Source organism: Eleutherodactylus coqui, chromosome 2, assembly GCF_035609145.1.
Source record: "Eleutherodactylus coqui strain aEleCoq1 chromosome 2, aEleCoq1.hap1, whole genome shotgun sequence".
Classification (NCBI taxonomy): domain Eukaryota; kingdom Metazoa; phylum Chordata; class Amphibia; order Anura; family Eleutherodactylidae; genus Eleutherodactylus; species Eleutherodactylus coqui.
In genome coordinates, this window is record NC_089838.1 from 57,975,574 (window position 1) to 57,992,412 (window position 16,839).

Sequence of the window (16,839 nt, forward strand, 5' to 3'; positions counted from 1 at the left end):
TAATCCGCAGTGGCCAGAATGCGTCTAACGCGAGGGTCACGGGAAAGGCATCCTAACATGAAGTCAGCCATGTGTGCCAAGGTACCTGTATGCAACACATCGCTGTCCTCACTAGGAAGATCACTTTCTGGATCCTCCTCCTCCTCCTCCACAGGCGATACACGCTGAACAGATGAGAGGCAAGCAGGATGGGTACCCTCTGCAGTGGGCCGAGCTGTCTCTTCCCCCTCCTCCTCCTCCTCTGCCTCCAAAATGCGCTGACATATAGACATGAGGGTGCTCTGACTATCCAGCGACATACTGTCTTCCCCCGTCTCCTGTTCCGACCGCAAAGCATCAGCCTTTATGCTTTGCAGGGCACTTCTCAACAGGCATAGCAGAGGAATGGTGACGCTAATGATTGCAGCATTGCCGCTCACCATCTGCGTAGACTCCTCAAAGTTTCCAAGGACCTGGCAGATATCTGCCATGCAGGCCCACTCCTCTGTAAAGAATTGAGGAGGCTGACTCACACTACGCCTCCCATGTTGGAGTTGGTATTCCACTATAGCTCTACGCTGCTCATATAGCCTGGCCAACATGTGCAGCATAGAGTTCCATCGTGTGGGCACGTCGCAAAGCAGTCGGTGCACTGGCAGATTAAAGCGATGTTGCAGGGTACTCAGGGTGCAGCGTCCGCGTTGGACTTGCGGAAATGTGCGCTGACCCGTCGCACCTTGCCGAGGAGGTCTGACAAGTGTGGGTAGCTTTTCAGAAACCGCTGAACCACCAAATTAAAGACATGGGCCAAGCATGGCACGTGCGTGAGGCTGCCGAGCTGCAGAGCCGCCACCAGGTTACGGCCGTTGTCACACACGACCATGCCCGGTTGGAGGCTCAGCGGTGAAAGCCAGCAGTCGGTCTGCTGTCAGACCATGCAACATTTCGTGGGCTGTGTGCCTCTTCTCTCCTAAGCTGATTAGTTTCAACATAGCCTGCTGACACTTGCCCGCCGCTGTGCTGCCGCGCCGCGCGACACCGACTGCTGGCGATGTGCTGCTGCTGACACATCTTGATTGCGAGGTAGAGGTTGCGCTGGAGGAGGAGGAAGGTTTAGTGGAGGTGGCATACATCGCCGCAGATACCCGCACCGAGCTGGGGCCCGCAATTCTGGGGGTGGGTAGGACGTGAGCGGTCCCAGGCTCTGACTCGGTCCCAGCCTCCACTAAATTCACCCAATGTGCCGTCAGGGAGATTTAGTGGCCCTGCCCGCCTGTGCTTGTCCACATGTCCGTTGTTAAGTGGACCTTGCCAGTAACCTCGTTGGTGAGGGCGCGTACAATGTTGCGGGAGACGTGGTCGTGCAGGGCTAGGACGGCACACCGTGAAAAATAGTGGCGACTGGGGACCGAGTAGCGCGGGGCCGCCGCTGCCATCATGTTTTTGAAAGCGTCCGTTTCCACAAGCCTGTACGGCAGCATCTCCAGGCTGATCAATTTGGCAATGTGCATGTTTAAAGCTTGAGCGTGCGGGTGCATGGTGGCATATTTGCGCTTTCGCTCCAACGCTTCTGCTAGTGACAGCTGGACGCTGCGCTGAGAGACATTGGTGGATGGGGCCGAGGACAGCGGAGGTGAGGGTGTGGGTGCAGGCCGGGAGGCGGTCGTGCCTGTGTCTTGAGAGGGGGGTTGGATCTGAGTGGCAGGTTGGGGCACAGGGGGAGAGGCAGTGGTGCAACCCGGAGGCGGTGAATGGCCTTCGTCCCACCTTGTGGGGTGCTTGGCCATCATATGCCTGCGCATGCTGGTGGTGGTGAGGCAGGTAGTGGCGGCTCCTCGGCTGATCTTGGTGCGACAAAGGTTGCACACCACTGTTCGTCGGGTTATCCGCGCTCTCAGTGAAAAACTGTCACACCTTTGAGCACCTTGGCCTCTGCACGGTGGCTTGGCGCGAGGGGGTGCTTTGGGAATTCGTTGAGGGATTATTCGCTCTGGCCCTGCCTCTACCCCTGGCCACCCCACTGCCTCTTCCAACCTGTCCTGCGGCTGCACTTGCCTCCCTCTCTGAAGACCTGTCCTCAGTTGGCTTATCAAACCAGGTGGGGTCAGTCACCTCATCGTCCAGCAGCTCTTCCTCCGAATCCTCTGTACGCTCCTCCCTCTGACTTACTGCCCTTACTACTACCTCACTGATAACAACTGTGTCTCATCATAATCATCGACCTCCTCACCCACTGAAAGCTCTTGAGACAGTTGCCGGAAGTCCCCAGCCTCATCACTCGGACCCCGGGAACTTTCCAAAAGTTGGGCATCGGTCACGCCAAACTCCTCAGGTGGGAGAGGAACCATTTTTTCCCAATCAGCGCTAGGGCCCGAAAACAGTTCCTGGGAATCTGCCTGCTCATCTGAATGTGTCATTTTTATGGAGTGCGGAGGCTGGGAGGAAGGAGGAGCAGCAGCGAGAGGATTTAGAGTTGCAGCAGAGGACGGCGTAGAAGACAGGTTGCTGAGACATTGCTGGATGCACTTTCTGCCATCCACGACAGGACCTGCTCACACTGCTCATTTTGTAATAAAGGTCTACGACGTAGACCCAAAAATTGTGATATGAAGCTAGGGACCCCAGAAACTTTCCTCTCTCTTAATCCCGCAGCAGCCAGCTGCAATTCACCTGGAACAGGAACTTGGCCTATGCCCACACCCTCATTTGGAAATACGCGTCCTCGCCCGCGTCCACGTCCTCTAGCCCTACCCCTACCCCTCAGCATGGTGGATTACGAATAGAGCAGACACAGAGCGGTGTATTGGCGTGCAGTTGGAGTGAGACAGCAAAACTGCTCCCACCACCCACAACAGTAGTGCACTAGGTGAGCTGCGGCCCTAAGAAGGACCGTTGGGGTTCTTGTAGATGCTAACACTCTCCCTATAGCAGCAACACTCTCCCTAATCTCTGCCAGCGTGTGTCTGAGGCGAGCAGTGGGCGGGAAAGATTTAAATACTCGGCGGTCACCTGATCTCGCCAGCCACTCACTGCAGGGGGGTGGGATAGGGCTGGAACCTCACTGGAGGAAGTTGTAATGCCTTCCCTGCATGTCTATTGGCCAGAAAATGGCGCTAACATTTCAGGGAAGTAAATGTTAATGACTCAAGTAACGCGTGGTGCTCGTCTCGAATAACAAGTATCTCGAACACCCTAATACTCGAATGAGCATCAAGCTCGGACGAGTATGCTCGCTCATCTCTAGTTATAGCCCTGTTGTGGGCTTTCTGTAGACATGACTATTTCTAAATTTCATGTATAATGTGTCATGTTTTGTTCTAAATGATGAGTTGTCTGAGCAATTCCTCCTGGCTCTCAGGTACTGGTAATGAATGCTCTAAGGATGGACCCACCTCTCCCGAATTTAAAAACTGACATCATCGGGTGGCATCCTCTTAGCTCCTATATTTCCCTGAAGATGCTACTTTGGTGGTGAAATATGTTGGCAGAGCTCTGTTTCATCTCTTAATATCAGTATTAGACTGCAGAAATCCCTATCGCATCCAATTCCTATTTAATCCCTTCAGTGGCACGCTCAGACATTTTCTGTGACGAACTCCACTGCCCATAGTGATATGGCCCGGAAGATTTCCTGGCTATGTTTTACTATGGGACCTGCAGAGCACAATGCCATTAGCTGTGGCATTGTGCTCTGCCTGCACAGACCCACAGAGCACCTTGTACAGGACTTTAAAAAAAGATGCAGTAAGATATTACCTATCTATCCCAGCAACTTCCTGCTTTTTGTTTTAAACTTCTGCACTGCTTTGTTTACAGGTTGCCACGAAGATGATCGGCTTGCCAGACGCCGGTCGATGGTCTCGTGGCAGGGAGAGCTGGTGCTTGGCTGTCAGAGGATAGCCGGACACCAGCTCTTACACAGCAGAGAATAGAGAAAACCTCCGATCTCTGCTGTGTTAACCCTTTACATGCCGCAGTCTATGCGACCGCAGCAGGTAAAGGGCTGACAGAGGGAGGGGGCTCCCTCTGTTAGAGCATAGTCAGGCACCTGCTCTTACAGCAGAGAATGGAGAAAACCTCCGATCTCTGCTGTTTAACCCTTCACATGCTGTGGTCTATGTGACCGCAGCATGTAAAGGGCTGACACCATCGGACCCCCGCAATGTGATCAGGGAATCCTGAAGGGTCTCTGTGGAAGTCCCCTAAAGGGACAAAAAATTTTAAAAAGTTCAAAAAAAAAATAGTAAAAAAAATTATAAAAAAAATTTTAAATAAAAACACCTTTCTCCCTTTATTTTGTAAAAAATTTAAAATAAAATTACACATGTGGTATCCCTGCATTCGTAATGACCCAGAGAAGACAGCTGGTACATTATTTAACCCATTAATGACATGGCGCCCTTTTTTTCCCTTTTCGTTTTTTCCTCCCCCTTTTAAAAAATCATAACTCCTTTATTTATTCATCAACGTCGCTGAATGAGGGCTTGTTTTTTGCGGAACGAGTTGTGTTTTTCAATGGTGCCATTTAAAGTACCATATAATGTACTGCAAAACTTCTAAGTGGAGTAAAATAAAAATAAATGATATTACACCATCTTTCATTGCGCTTTGTTTCTATGGCACACAAACTTTATTCTATGGGTCAGTACGATTACTGCAATACCAAACTTGTATAGTTTTTTTATGCTGTAGTACTTGTATTTTTTTCAAAGACATTTAATTTTTTAAAATTATTTTCTGCTGCGTCTTCTGCGTGCAATAACTTTATTTTTTCCTCGGCGTAGTTAAGCGAGAGCTCATTTTTTGAGAGATGTCCTGTAGTTTACGTTAGCACCAGTTCGGAATACATATGACTTTTTGATCACTTTTTATTGCATTTTTTCTGAGAGACAGGGTGACTGAAGAAGTTCACTTCTGGCGTTCCTTTTTTTTTTTTTTTCGGACTATGTTGACCGTGTGGGGAAAATAATGCACTACTTTGATAGATCGGTCTTTTACAGATGTGGCGATACTAAATATGTATTATTCTTTTATGATTTAGATTTTTTTATTATAGACATGGCAAAAGGAGGGTGATTTAAACTTTTTTTTTTTACAATAAATAAAACTTTATTGGTCTTATTTTTACTTTTTTTTGCCCCACTGGGGGACCACAATTAGTGATGCTTTGATCGCTCTTGCAGTATGACATAATGCTGTACGATTGCAGTTATTACCAGCGGCTGTCAGCTGTAATAAACAGCTGACATCCGCGCTGTATGAAAAGAGGTTGTGCCGCTCTCTGTTCATACATACCTCAATGCTGCAGGGACATAAATGTATATCCTGGAGCAGGAAGAGGTTAATCTGCAATGTGCATAGCATGGAAAAAAACATTTAAAACATGGCAAAAATAGCTAATTTAGCCTATATCACAATACAAAAAACAGAATAGAAAGTGATCAAAATTCTGCACACATCAATAAATGGTACTAATAAAAAGTACAACTCATCCTGCAAAATAACAATCCTTACACAGCTCCGTTGATAAAAAAATTAAAATGCTAGGTGCCTCTGAATGCAGTGATAAAAAAAAAATAAAATAAAAAAAAAATATATATATATTTTTCTTTTTTAAATGTGAAAAAGCAGCGAAAAAGAAAAAAACTATTATAATTTGGCATTGGCATAAACGTACTGGCCTGTAGAATTACTTTATTATATTATTTATACTGCTCAGAGAATGCAGTAAAAAATAAAAATAAAAAACATGCCAGAATCACAGATTTTGTTAATCTTGCCTTTGGAAAAAATGGAATAATAAGCAATCAAAATTTTACATGTTCCTAAAAATAGATAAATGAAGACTAGAGTTCATCCCGCAAAAAACAAGGCCTTCCAGAGCTCTGGCAATGGAAAAATAAAATTAGTATTGCTCTTGGAATGCGGCGACACAAAAGCAAAGCTTTAAGAAAACAAAAAATTTTAAATGTACAAAAATAGCAAAACATAAAAAAACTCAAATTTATATCACTTGGGAAAGGGTTTCTCAGGGATACACCCCCTCCCCCTTCTCAGAAATTTTCATCTACATACGTATCTTGTGAGCGTGGATATTTTTGTACTATCACTATTCTTATCTTTTAGCAGGAAGTTTTTCACTCTGGAAGACCTGGCTTATAACGGTGTAACACTTCATTTCTCCTCTGGGGAGGCTGCAGGAAAATTAGACACGTGCTGCTTGGTTCTACCTCCAGGATACAGCTAATCACTGGTGACACCTGTGGTGGGACACCCTGTGAATAGTTCTTAGTCAGATAACCAGAAAGACAGAATAAATCCAGTAAGAGAACAGAAGAAGAGTTTTTTTTACTAATTATATATATCTATATATATAGATATATATTACATCATATCAAAACAGAACAATTCTCAGCATTCATTTTGCATGGTACATTGAAAAAAAGTCTTTGTAATTGGAAGACTTTCAATTGGAAAGGGCTCAGATGTTGTACATGGGTACAGGCAGAAGAGCATGCTGGAAGTTGTAGTTGCATAGATGAAGAGCTTTAAACGTTGCCATTAGAGATGAGCGAGTATACTCGTTAAGGCAAATTACTTGAGCGAGTATCATCATTTTCGAGTACATGCCTGCTCGTCCGAAAAGATTCGGGGGCCGGCGGGGGTGAGCGATGAGTTGCGTGAGTGAGCAGAGGGGAGCCAGGGGTAGAGATCTCCCCCCCCCCCCCCCCCGTTCGCCCCCCGCTCTCCCCCGCTGGCCCCCGAGTCTTTTTTGGCAAGCAGGCATGTACTTGAAAATGGCGATACTTGCTCGAGTAATTTGCCTTAGCGAGTACGCTCGCTCATCTCTAGTTGCTATTATACAGACAGTGAAGTTCAACATTCAGCATTCTCCAAAGTCTTGGTCTTGCATTGAGTGCACAGCATAACTATATACTAGAAGTCAGATGTTGCGCTAGCTATGATGCAGGGCGACAGCTTGAGCCAAGATGGCATCCCCTATAGCACATACATTTTTAAGGCATATAATTGTAACAGAGTAGGTCCACCGATTTGGAACCCCTTTTATGACCCAGAACAGAGCCGCTCCGTAAGAGCCTGTTCACACTGGCATATGTTTATCCATGAAGTGTCCAAAAATGGATGAAAAAATGTTTTATAGATCCATAGGTATTAAATGCATATGTTTGACTTCGTTTAGCCTGACACTCCTTTTCATGTGTTTTTTTTTTTGGGGGGGGATTGAAAAGTATAGCCTGTTATCTTTTTCTGTCACACTAAAAAAAAAAACCTACGGAAACATTTATGTTCATTTTTAACATTGCAGTCAATGGAAACGTATGGCTGTATGTTTCCACAAGCTCAATGTCTGCGTTTTGTGTTGAACTACAAAATTAGAAAATTTGCAGTGAAGAAACGGCTGAAAATGGATCAAAACTAATACAGCATATACGATTTTCAAAATGTAAACGTATGCTTAAAATACATGCATTTTACACAATTTTTTCCTGCATGTTTCTGGCATATCTGAAAAGTACATGAAAGTGCCATTGTGAAAAGGGCCTGAGGGAACGTACACACTGCGATTCTTCGTATCCGTTAAACATTGAAAAGGGAAATTCCTCTGTTTTAAAGACGTATACGTTTTGTAGAGGGAGAAATGGATTGTGCAGTACGACATGTTGCACAATAGTCCAGGACATAGAAAACCATTGTAAAAAAAAAACAAAAAAACTGTAAACAAACATATGTTTTTTTGTGGGGCACAATAGCGTAGTCAATTACATTAGTGTTCTGAAAAAATAATTTGTAAACCTGTGAAACGTAGCCATAAGTTTGTCCATGTTTTTACTATAAAACTGTATGTTAAGGTGTACGTTTTTATACTTTTAGCAAAATTAAAAACATTTTTCCTTAAGGCCGCCTGCACATGAACGGATCGGATTCCATATGCAGGAGCTCGCAGCGGAATCCAACCCTTTGCCGAGCCATTATCCGTGCATACCTGTATTTTGTCTTCAGAATCTGTACTGTGGACGGTCCGCACAGCTCACCATCAGACATGTGCTCTACAGATTTTTTTCTTTAAACTCCTGCTTTTTATGCGCCGTTGCTAGGTGATGATACGGAATTTGCAACCTTTCTGCAATGCTAATTGCAGAAGGGCCGCTTGTCAAGGGTGGTGTTATTCACAGAAAAAGCCAAAATTGCAATACCTGATAGTCTGCAAAGCAGAAACGGTCGCCATAGGCACAATCGCCGTAAGGCAGGCACAATCGCCATCGGCACAATCACTGTAGGGCAGGCGCAATGGCCATAAGCCCTAAAAATATGCAGTCAGCCAGACAATGCGTTTTGGCCAAAATGCAGTACCAACACCCGTATTTTATCAGTATGCATTAGTATTTTTGTATGTAGTTTGCTAGTTGTTGGGGGAGCCCAAGATGTCAGCCAGTGTGGCCCACCTGGAGATACAGGGCAACCCACTGTTATATCAGTAAGGGTTGATATCCTATATGGAGGGTCACCATCCATCTGTGGCTGGCATCTTGGTGTTGTTCACATGTGCAGGCTATGATTATATGCAGTCGCCCCTCCCCAATCAAGGCTGGGTTGAGTGAGTGACTGCATATTAGCCTGCCATGAACAAGTTGCTCCTCTACACCATTGTCTGGCTGACTGCATATTTTTAGGGCTTATGGCGATCGTGCCTGCCCTACGCATCGTAGTACATTTTATTTATGTTTCAAATTAAAAACCGCATTGCACTTACATGGAACTCACATTTACATATTTTTACTCGCTCGTATCAAATAATGGTCACGTTTTCTGCAATATCTCAGAAAAATAGGACATGTTTCAGTTTTTCCGGCTTGCAGTGCGAGAGGCCTGTGTAAATTGATCCTTTGGAAACAATGGTATAAGACATCGCACGATTTCTGTGTAACACAAGTGCACAGAACTTGTGAGATTGTCTTTCCCATGTAAATAAGCTCTTATATATGAAATTTGCACAGAACTTTTTCTTTTACCTAAAAATGACATTGAAAGGTCAGCATTCACTTTAAAGAGATTGTTCAGCTTTAAACTATTGATGGTCTAAGCTCAGGGCAGGCTATCAATAGTAGATTAACAAAGGTTCGCTGTGCTGGTGTTCTGTGCACAAGACTGATTTTTGCAGGAAAGCAAACATCTCCATTCCCACTGCAATGACCCATCTTAGTATTAAATGCACCACAATGGAAATTTGCCTGTAATACCAGGCTTGGCCACTACAGTGAGAATAGAGCTATCTGCTTCCTGCTTCATACACCTACAAACCAGTGAACCCCATCCTGATGGATGGGGGTCCCTGGCGGCTGACGCCGCTGATCTCCTATTGATTGCCTAGTCTGACAACAGACCATCAACAGGTTACGGCTGGAAAACAGCTTTAGGCTGCATTCCCACGAACGTATATCGGCTCGGTTTTCACGCCGAGCCGATATACGTCGTCCTCATGTGCGGGGGGGGGGGGGGGGATGGAAGAGCCAGGAGCAGGAACTGAGCTCCTGCCCCCTCTCTGCCTCCTCTCCGCCCCTCTGCACTATTTGCAATGAAAGGAGGCGGGACAGGGTGGGGCTAAGTTTTGAGAATTAGCCCCGCCCCCGTCCCACCACTCCCCCATTGCAAATAGTGCAGAGGGGCGGAGAGGAGGTAGAGAGGGGGCGTGAGCTCAGTTCCTGCTCCTGGCTCTTTCATCCCCCCCCCCCTGCAGATGAGGATGACTTATATCGGCTCGGCGTGAAAACCGAGCCGATATACGTTCGTGGGAATGCAGCCTTAAGCAGGGAGTAGAGAAGACACAGTTGTGACCCTTATTAACAAATTGGGTTCAGCTTCGGATTTACCAGCCATCCCTTTAATAGAACTACCTTGTATGTTCATACTATATTATCCATTACAATCAACATAATATGGCGTCTCCAACTTCCAAATGCAGATTTACATAAGATATACAACAGAAGTCTATTATTATTTTTGCGCCAAAAGCAATGACCAATGTTTCAGTTTGCAGATAAGATACATAAATACTAAATATAGAAATTGTGAATGCATTTCTTCAAACAACGTCTGTAATCTAGTGTCCATGTCTGAGCGCTGGGAAAACAGGACATATTAATGTCTCTTTGTCCAGATTGGTATGAGTTAATTCTCCAGTCTCTCTTCTGCATAGTAGCCCCGAGTATCGGTCACTCAGTGGTCATCAGGACCCTATTCTTTGTTTCTCTAAGGCCGCCTGCACACGAGCGTTCCGGATTCCACTCGCGGATTTTCACGCGCGTATGGTACCTAAATGTGCTTGCGGATAGGTGCGGATGCGTGAAAAATCACGCGCGGATATACGCGGATGTGTTGCGGAAAAAAACGCGCAGAAAAATCCGGAAGACACCCTTATTGTAAACCCAACCCCTAGAGAACTGCCCATTCCCTGGAAAACAGCTTAAAAACCAACACCCAGATTCTGTTTTGTCCCTCTTGCTTGTGCGAGCACCGTTAAATTATTCTGGCAACATGCTTTCACCCGGTGAGCAGATGTCTTTGTGGGCATGGTTGATCCATGTAACTTTTTTCGGACGTACTGCGGTAACGGAGGAGGAAGAGCCCCCCAGGAAAAAAGGAGGTACTGGGTGCACCCTGGCTGGTGTCTGCTGGCTGCTCTCTGGTAGATGAGGGGACTGAAAGGACAGATCTGCAGTTGAAATGTGCCTGTGAAGCTCTGTGCTGTGTGTTGGGACGCCTCCTACCATGCCTACTTCCTGTAGTCATAGCAACCAGTGACTCCATCCGCAGCTGCACTCCGGATGTACTGCGTGAAAAAACGCACCCATTCACTTGTATTGGAGGCTTCACGCGCATGATCCGACCAAAATTAGAACAGGTCGCAGATTTTTTCACTCGCGTGAAAAAACGCGATACACATCCGTCCGTCTGGGGACAACTGCGGATCCTCATAGGAGTATATTGGCTGCGGTCTGGGGCGGATTATGTGCCTAAAATCACGCGCTTGAAATTCTGCTCGTGTGCAGGCACCCTAAGGCAGATATTGTAACTTATGGATATGATGAGAGAAAGCCGAGGCCTCTATGGTGGCTCAGGGGCTTTTTCCAGTTGCAAGGTCCTCCTCAGTTTTCATCAGAGAAGAAAGAAGCGTGGACGAGGTCAGAACTGGCCGAGCTTCCGGGGGGCGTGAAGCTGTCCCCCTCTGATTTTTCAGACAACTCTCCATATTCATTATTGTAAAATGTCTGCCCTCCGCCATAAGATGGATAAGATGACGGACTCCTATTCTGGAGGGACGAGCAGTTCGGAGAAGTAGTTTCCCTATTTCTACGGGAACTTTTACCGCTGTAGAGGAAACAGAGGAAGACACAATAAAACACATAGAATAGTTTGCCAACCTTTCCGAGTAGGTTGTTCCTAGCGGATAGGTGATAAAAGTCTGATTAGTAAGGATTTCCCCCTAGAATGGAGGTCCTGTATCCTTTCCTCCGCAGAGAGGAGGAGCTTGAATGGAGCAGCCGCCTAGCGTGCATGATTCCACTTTCAGTGGATATAGCCAAGTACAAGTGCTCAGCTATTTCAGCCAGAAAACACACATTGGGGAATTTACTAAACATTTTATGCCAGTTTTCCAGCAATAGAAAAATTACAAATTTTAGCGCAAGCCTCCTATTTGTGCAAAAATTTGCAAAACTTCGCTCGTTTGTGTTTCCCTTGCCAGCTTTCAAAAGTGAAGAGAAAAGGGGGGGGGGGGGGGTGTTTACTGCAGGGATGAGGCTTCCCACGGACCGACAAATTTATGCTGACTTACTCCACAAATTAGTTTAAGTTATGGCGCAAATCTACACCTGCTTATAGATGGCACTGATTTGCTTTCTGGCAAAAGGAGATGCAAAAGATGTACCAAAATGTATTAAGGTGTGATTGCAGCTTAATACATATTGCACAGTTTACTCCAGTGTACTATGGGTTGAGGTCAACGTAAGAAATGACAGTCTTAGTTTTGTGAATGGCGTATAGCAGTTGGGAGGCCTGTTAAATTATTTTTATTGAAGCTTCAGGTTACACCTCTTCTGAACTTAGAAGTTTCAGCTTGTGCCCCTGATAATGCTAAACCATAACAGGATAAATAAGTGGCAGGTGCTCTAGGGTGAGAGTTAAAGGGATTGTCCTCCTTGGACAAACCCTTTTACGTATAAGATATTTTGAGATGTGCAGGTACTAGTTGTAGGGGTTCTCCAGCTTGCGTTCCCCCTCTAGCATTGCTAATTGAGTGCCCCTTACTCTGGAGGACACAGCCCTCCATAGATTCAATAAGCAATTTTAAGTTTTTTAAAAGGGATTGTGCCAAGGTATACATTTATCCTCTGTCCACAGGATAGGGAATAATCTTCTGAGTGGAGATGACCTGATCACTGGAAGTACCACTATTGCTAAGAAAGGGGGGCCCAAATTGGGTAATGGTTGTGCATGCGCACTGGTGCTCCTTTTATTTTAATGGAAGTGCCAGGGATTGCTAGGCTTGACTATATCCAGCAATCCCAATGAAATAAATGGAGCAGCAGCGCATATGTGCGACCATTCATGTGGGAGCCCCCAATTCCTGGGATTGGTGAGGGTTGCAGTGGCCAAACGTATCAAAAGTGGATAATGGATAACTTTCTATCTTGGCACAACTTTTTTTTAAGTATGTTCATCTCCACTTTTCAAAAGCCATAACATTTTTATTTTCAGCTAACATGGCCATATGTGGGCTTGTTGTTTGCGTAGCAAACTGTAGTTTTTATTGGTCCCTTTTTTTGCGTACATACAATGCACAACTTTTAGTAATATTTTTAAGGATAGGTAGAAAAAAAAGCATCAATTGTTTTTCTTTTTTTTAGAATCCTAGAATGGGTTGGAAGGGACCTCCAGGATCATCGGGTCCAACCCCCTGCTCAGTGCAGGATTCACTAAATCATCCCAGACAGATATCTGTTCAGCCTTTGTTTGAAGACTTCCATTGAAGGAGAATTCACCACCTTCCGTGGCAACCTGTTCCACTCATTTTTCACCGCAGCGTTAATCAGGCAGCATTTTTCTGTCGTTTGGTATATTTAGGATCATACCACAATTATTTTTTTTTTTTTTGGGGGGGGGGGGTCGAGCCGTTAACACTTGTACACTATAAAAACCTTTTGTTTGGAAAATAAAAGTTATGAGACTTTGAATGCAGCAATGAGAAAGAAAATCATTTTTCCCTGAGCGAAGCTCTGTGAGGGCTTGTTTTTATGTAATGAGCTGTAGCTTTTATTTCTAGAATTCTGGATTCACATGGCTTTTTAAAATTACATTTAGGGCTTATTCATACGAACTCATATCGGCCGGCGTTTTCATGACCGGCCAATATACACTACCATCTGATGAATTGGATTCCAATGCATCAGATCACACAGGCGCCCGGCCAGGCGCTTTTACGCTGGGCAGGAAAGATAGTTCTGGAACTATTTACCTGGCCGAACTACAGCCGCACCTATGGAAGCCAATGACAGCAGCCGAAGAAGGGAGGTGGGAGGGAGTTTAACAGCGTAACTGCTAAACTCCCTCCCCCTTTCTTCTCCTCTCTGCCCCTTGCCACTGTTTGCAATGGGAGGGGGCAGAGCTAAGGTCTGCCCTGCCCCCTCCTATTGCAAACAGCGGCAAGGGGCAGAGGGGGCAGGGCTTAGCACACTAGCTCCCGCCCCATCTCCTCCCCTTGCAGAGAGAGAAGGGGGGAAGGAAGAGATAGCTTAGTAGAGCTAAGCTGTCTTCCCCCCCCCGCCCAACGGCATATACGCCAAGCCCCTGCATCAGGTGGTAGTGTATATCGTCCACCGGTAAAAACACCAGCCGATACACTTGTGTGAATAAGCCCTTACTGAGGTTTTTGGGAGGAAAAATTAACAAAATAAAGCATTTTGTCAGTTTTTTTTTTCTTTTTATAAAATGTTCTTATAGCACTTATAGTGCAGGATAAAAAATGTTTTCAATTTCATTATACAGGTCTTTATGGATGCGACAATACCAAATGTGTTTTTTTTTTTTTTCTTTTTAATGAATTTTTTTAAACAAAGAAGGGAAGTCATAGCAAAAAATGTTGGCTGTTTTTCACTAATTATTTTACTTACCATTTTTTGCTTTTTTTTTTTTTAAACATGTTTAAAGTCCCTGTAGGGGATTTTAATTTGCGATTCTATGATCGCGATGATAACACATTGCAGTATTTCATAACCGCTAAAGATAGCGGTCATAGACCATGGCAGACCTGGACGCTATTGTCTGGCGTCCAGTTGCCATTGCAACTGATCGTCCCTATGTGATTACATGGTGGAGGGCCAATGACATTCCTTGTGTTATTCCTCCTACAAATGTATAAAAATATTGACAACTGGGTGCTACCATTTACCTTAAGGAAGAGGTGTGTCTCTATACAGGCTGCTACTGGCAGCACTGACTGGACAGTTTCAGACGGTTTGGACATCCCCTCCACAACTGGTAATGCCCAGTTGTCAATTCATTCATAGATTTCCAGGAGGACTAGCAGAGGAAAAGCATAATGCAGAGTTCTGAGAAAAAATGTTTCAGTATTGTTTAATGGGGAATACAATTATTTAATAAAACAGACATATCAAAAATGGGGACAGGCGCTCTTTAAAGAGGACCCTAATGGAAATGACAATGCTGGTACATATTTTCCAGAGCATTTCTTTTAAAGTTTAAAGTAAAAAATGAACAGTAAACATCTGTGTGAATCACCTGTGAACGCCATCTGTTCTGTGTCTGTTCTCTATCCTCTCCAGTTCTTCTGAAGCCAGTACCATCCCGCTGTCTGTCTGATTGTCCTGCATACAAGCACCAAAATGAGCTTTAATATGGTGAAGAACCGCGGTAATGTGCAATCCACCACGTCCACTCTGCTGCACACTTGGTTAGGCTGCATTCCCACGAACGTATATCGGCTCGGTTTTTACGCTGAGCCGATATACCTTGTGCTCGTGTGCAGAGGGGGGGGGGGGAGAGGATGGAAGAGCCAGGAGCAGGAACTGAGCTCCCAGCCCCTCTCCACACCCTCTGCACTATTTGCAATGAAAGGAGGTGGGGCGGGGGCGGGGCTAAGTGTCGAGAATTAGCCCCACCTCTCCCTATTGCAAATAGTGCAGAGGGGCGGAGAGGAGGCAGAAAGGGGGCGGGAGCTCAGTTCCTGCTCCTGGCTCTTCCATCCTCTCCCCCCTGCACACGAGGACAACGTATAGCGGCTCGCCGATATCCGTTCGTGGGAATGCACCCTTAGGCTGGGTTCACACGAACGTATATCGGCTCGGTTTTCACGCCGAACCGATATACGTCGTCTCTCTCTGCAGGGGGGGAGCCTGGAAGAGCCAGGAGCAGTGCTCTGAGCTCCTGCCCCCTCTCTGCCTCCTCTCCGCCCCTCTGCACTATTTGCAATGAGGAGAGGCGGGCCATGGGGTGGGGCTAATTCTCAAAACTTAGCCCCACCCCCGTCCCGCCTCCTTTCATTGCAAATAGTGCAGAGGGGCGGAGAGGAGGCAGAGGGGGTGGGAACTCAGTTCCTGCTCCTGGCTCTTTCATCCTCCCCCCCCCCCTGCAGATGAGGACACCATATATCGGCTCGGCGTGAAAACCAAGCCGATATACGTTCGTGTGAATCCAGCCTTAATGTCATCTCTTGATTGCTGGTGGCTTCAGGTTGCAGCATATGCCCAATTCACGAGGGCCAAGTTATTGTGCATGCACAGCACCTGCTAGGCACTGTGCATGCATGGGAACGTATAAAGCACTACAGCTGTATGTCCCGCAATCCATTGTGCATGACGTCGCTAGTGACGAGCCGTACATTGCCCTGGCTGGAAAGAGAATCAGCCGAGCAGAGAAGGAATGGGATGTCACGGGAACTCCCAAAATCATCAGAGGCAGAGTGGAGCAGAATGGCACATTTTCTAATCAGAATGTTCATGGCAAAGATAACAAACAAAAGAGGTGCGCTAAAGATTTTTAATCTGGATTAACCCCTTTAAAGGGGTTATACCAAAATCGACTTTTAGCACTTATCGATAGCATAATAGTGATAAGTCTAATTGGTGTGGGTCTCACTGTTGAGACACTCACCAATGCCAAGAACGATGGTCTCCTTCCCCCTCTCCTGCTCACTGTAGGATCACAGCACCCCTCCACAATGAGGACGAGATTGGATGAAGTGGTGGTCGAACATGTGTGGTACTGCTCCATTCATCTTCAGGGACAGCCAAACACAAATATTCTGACCTGTCTCAGAGGTAAGGAGCTTTCTACAACTAAGCTTGTACAATGTGCTGGTGGCGATCAATATCACTTACCGGATGACCTTTGTGTATCATATTTGTCATTGGAAATTCTTCAAACGTTTTCAGTCTTGATGGACATCGGATCTGGTTGCCCCCAGTGAAGCAGCCAGGAAAAGAAACACAGTTGTAATACCTGTGATCACAAAATAATACAAAAAATATGGAAAAGTAGTTATAAGTCACTAAGTATGCTTCTGATGTATTCTTCACAGGCTCCTCGGCCAAAGCAGCAAAAGGCACAAAATTGTTATCAGTTATAATTTACTTGCTGAACAGCACTGAAGCACTCAGAGATCAGCTGTAATCTGTGGGAATCTGGCACAAAGTGTTCAGTTTCTCTGCAGCACCCCTGCAGCTGAAATTTAGTATTACACATTTCTTAATTAAAACAATAAATCTATGGAAATCATTGATGTGCCAGGTGTACAAAGAAAGGGAGATACTCTTTGAAGCCGCT

General features: G+C 45.6%; 1 protein-coding gene across 1 annotated transcript in view; it reads right to left on the reverse strand.

Moving 5' to 3' along the window:
• Nucleotides 1-9,847: 9,847 nt before the first annotated feature.
• FLT4 (fms related receptor tyrosine kinase 4) overlaps nucleotides 9,848-16,839 on the reverse strand; it is a 354,573-nt gene continuing 347,581 nt past the window's right edge. The window contains exons 28-31 of the mRNA XM_066591022.1: nucleotides 16,395-16,515; nucleotides 14,797-14,882; nucleotides 11,059-11,367; nucleotides 9,848-10,253 (exon numbers count right to left, since the gene is read on the reverse strand). Coding sequence (XP_066447119.1) covers nucleotides 11,145-11,367; nucleotides 14,797-14,882; nucleotides 16,395-16,515 — 430 coding nt within the window. The 3' untranslated portion in view covers nucleotides 9,848-10,253; nucleotides 11,059-11,144. The remainder of the gene's footprint in view (nucleotides 10,254-11,058; nucleotides 11,368-14,796; nucleotides 14,883-16,394; nucleotides 16,516-16,839) is intronic.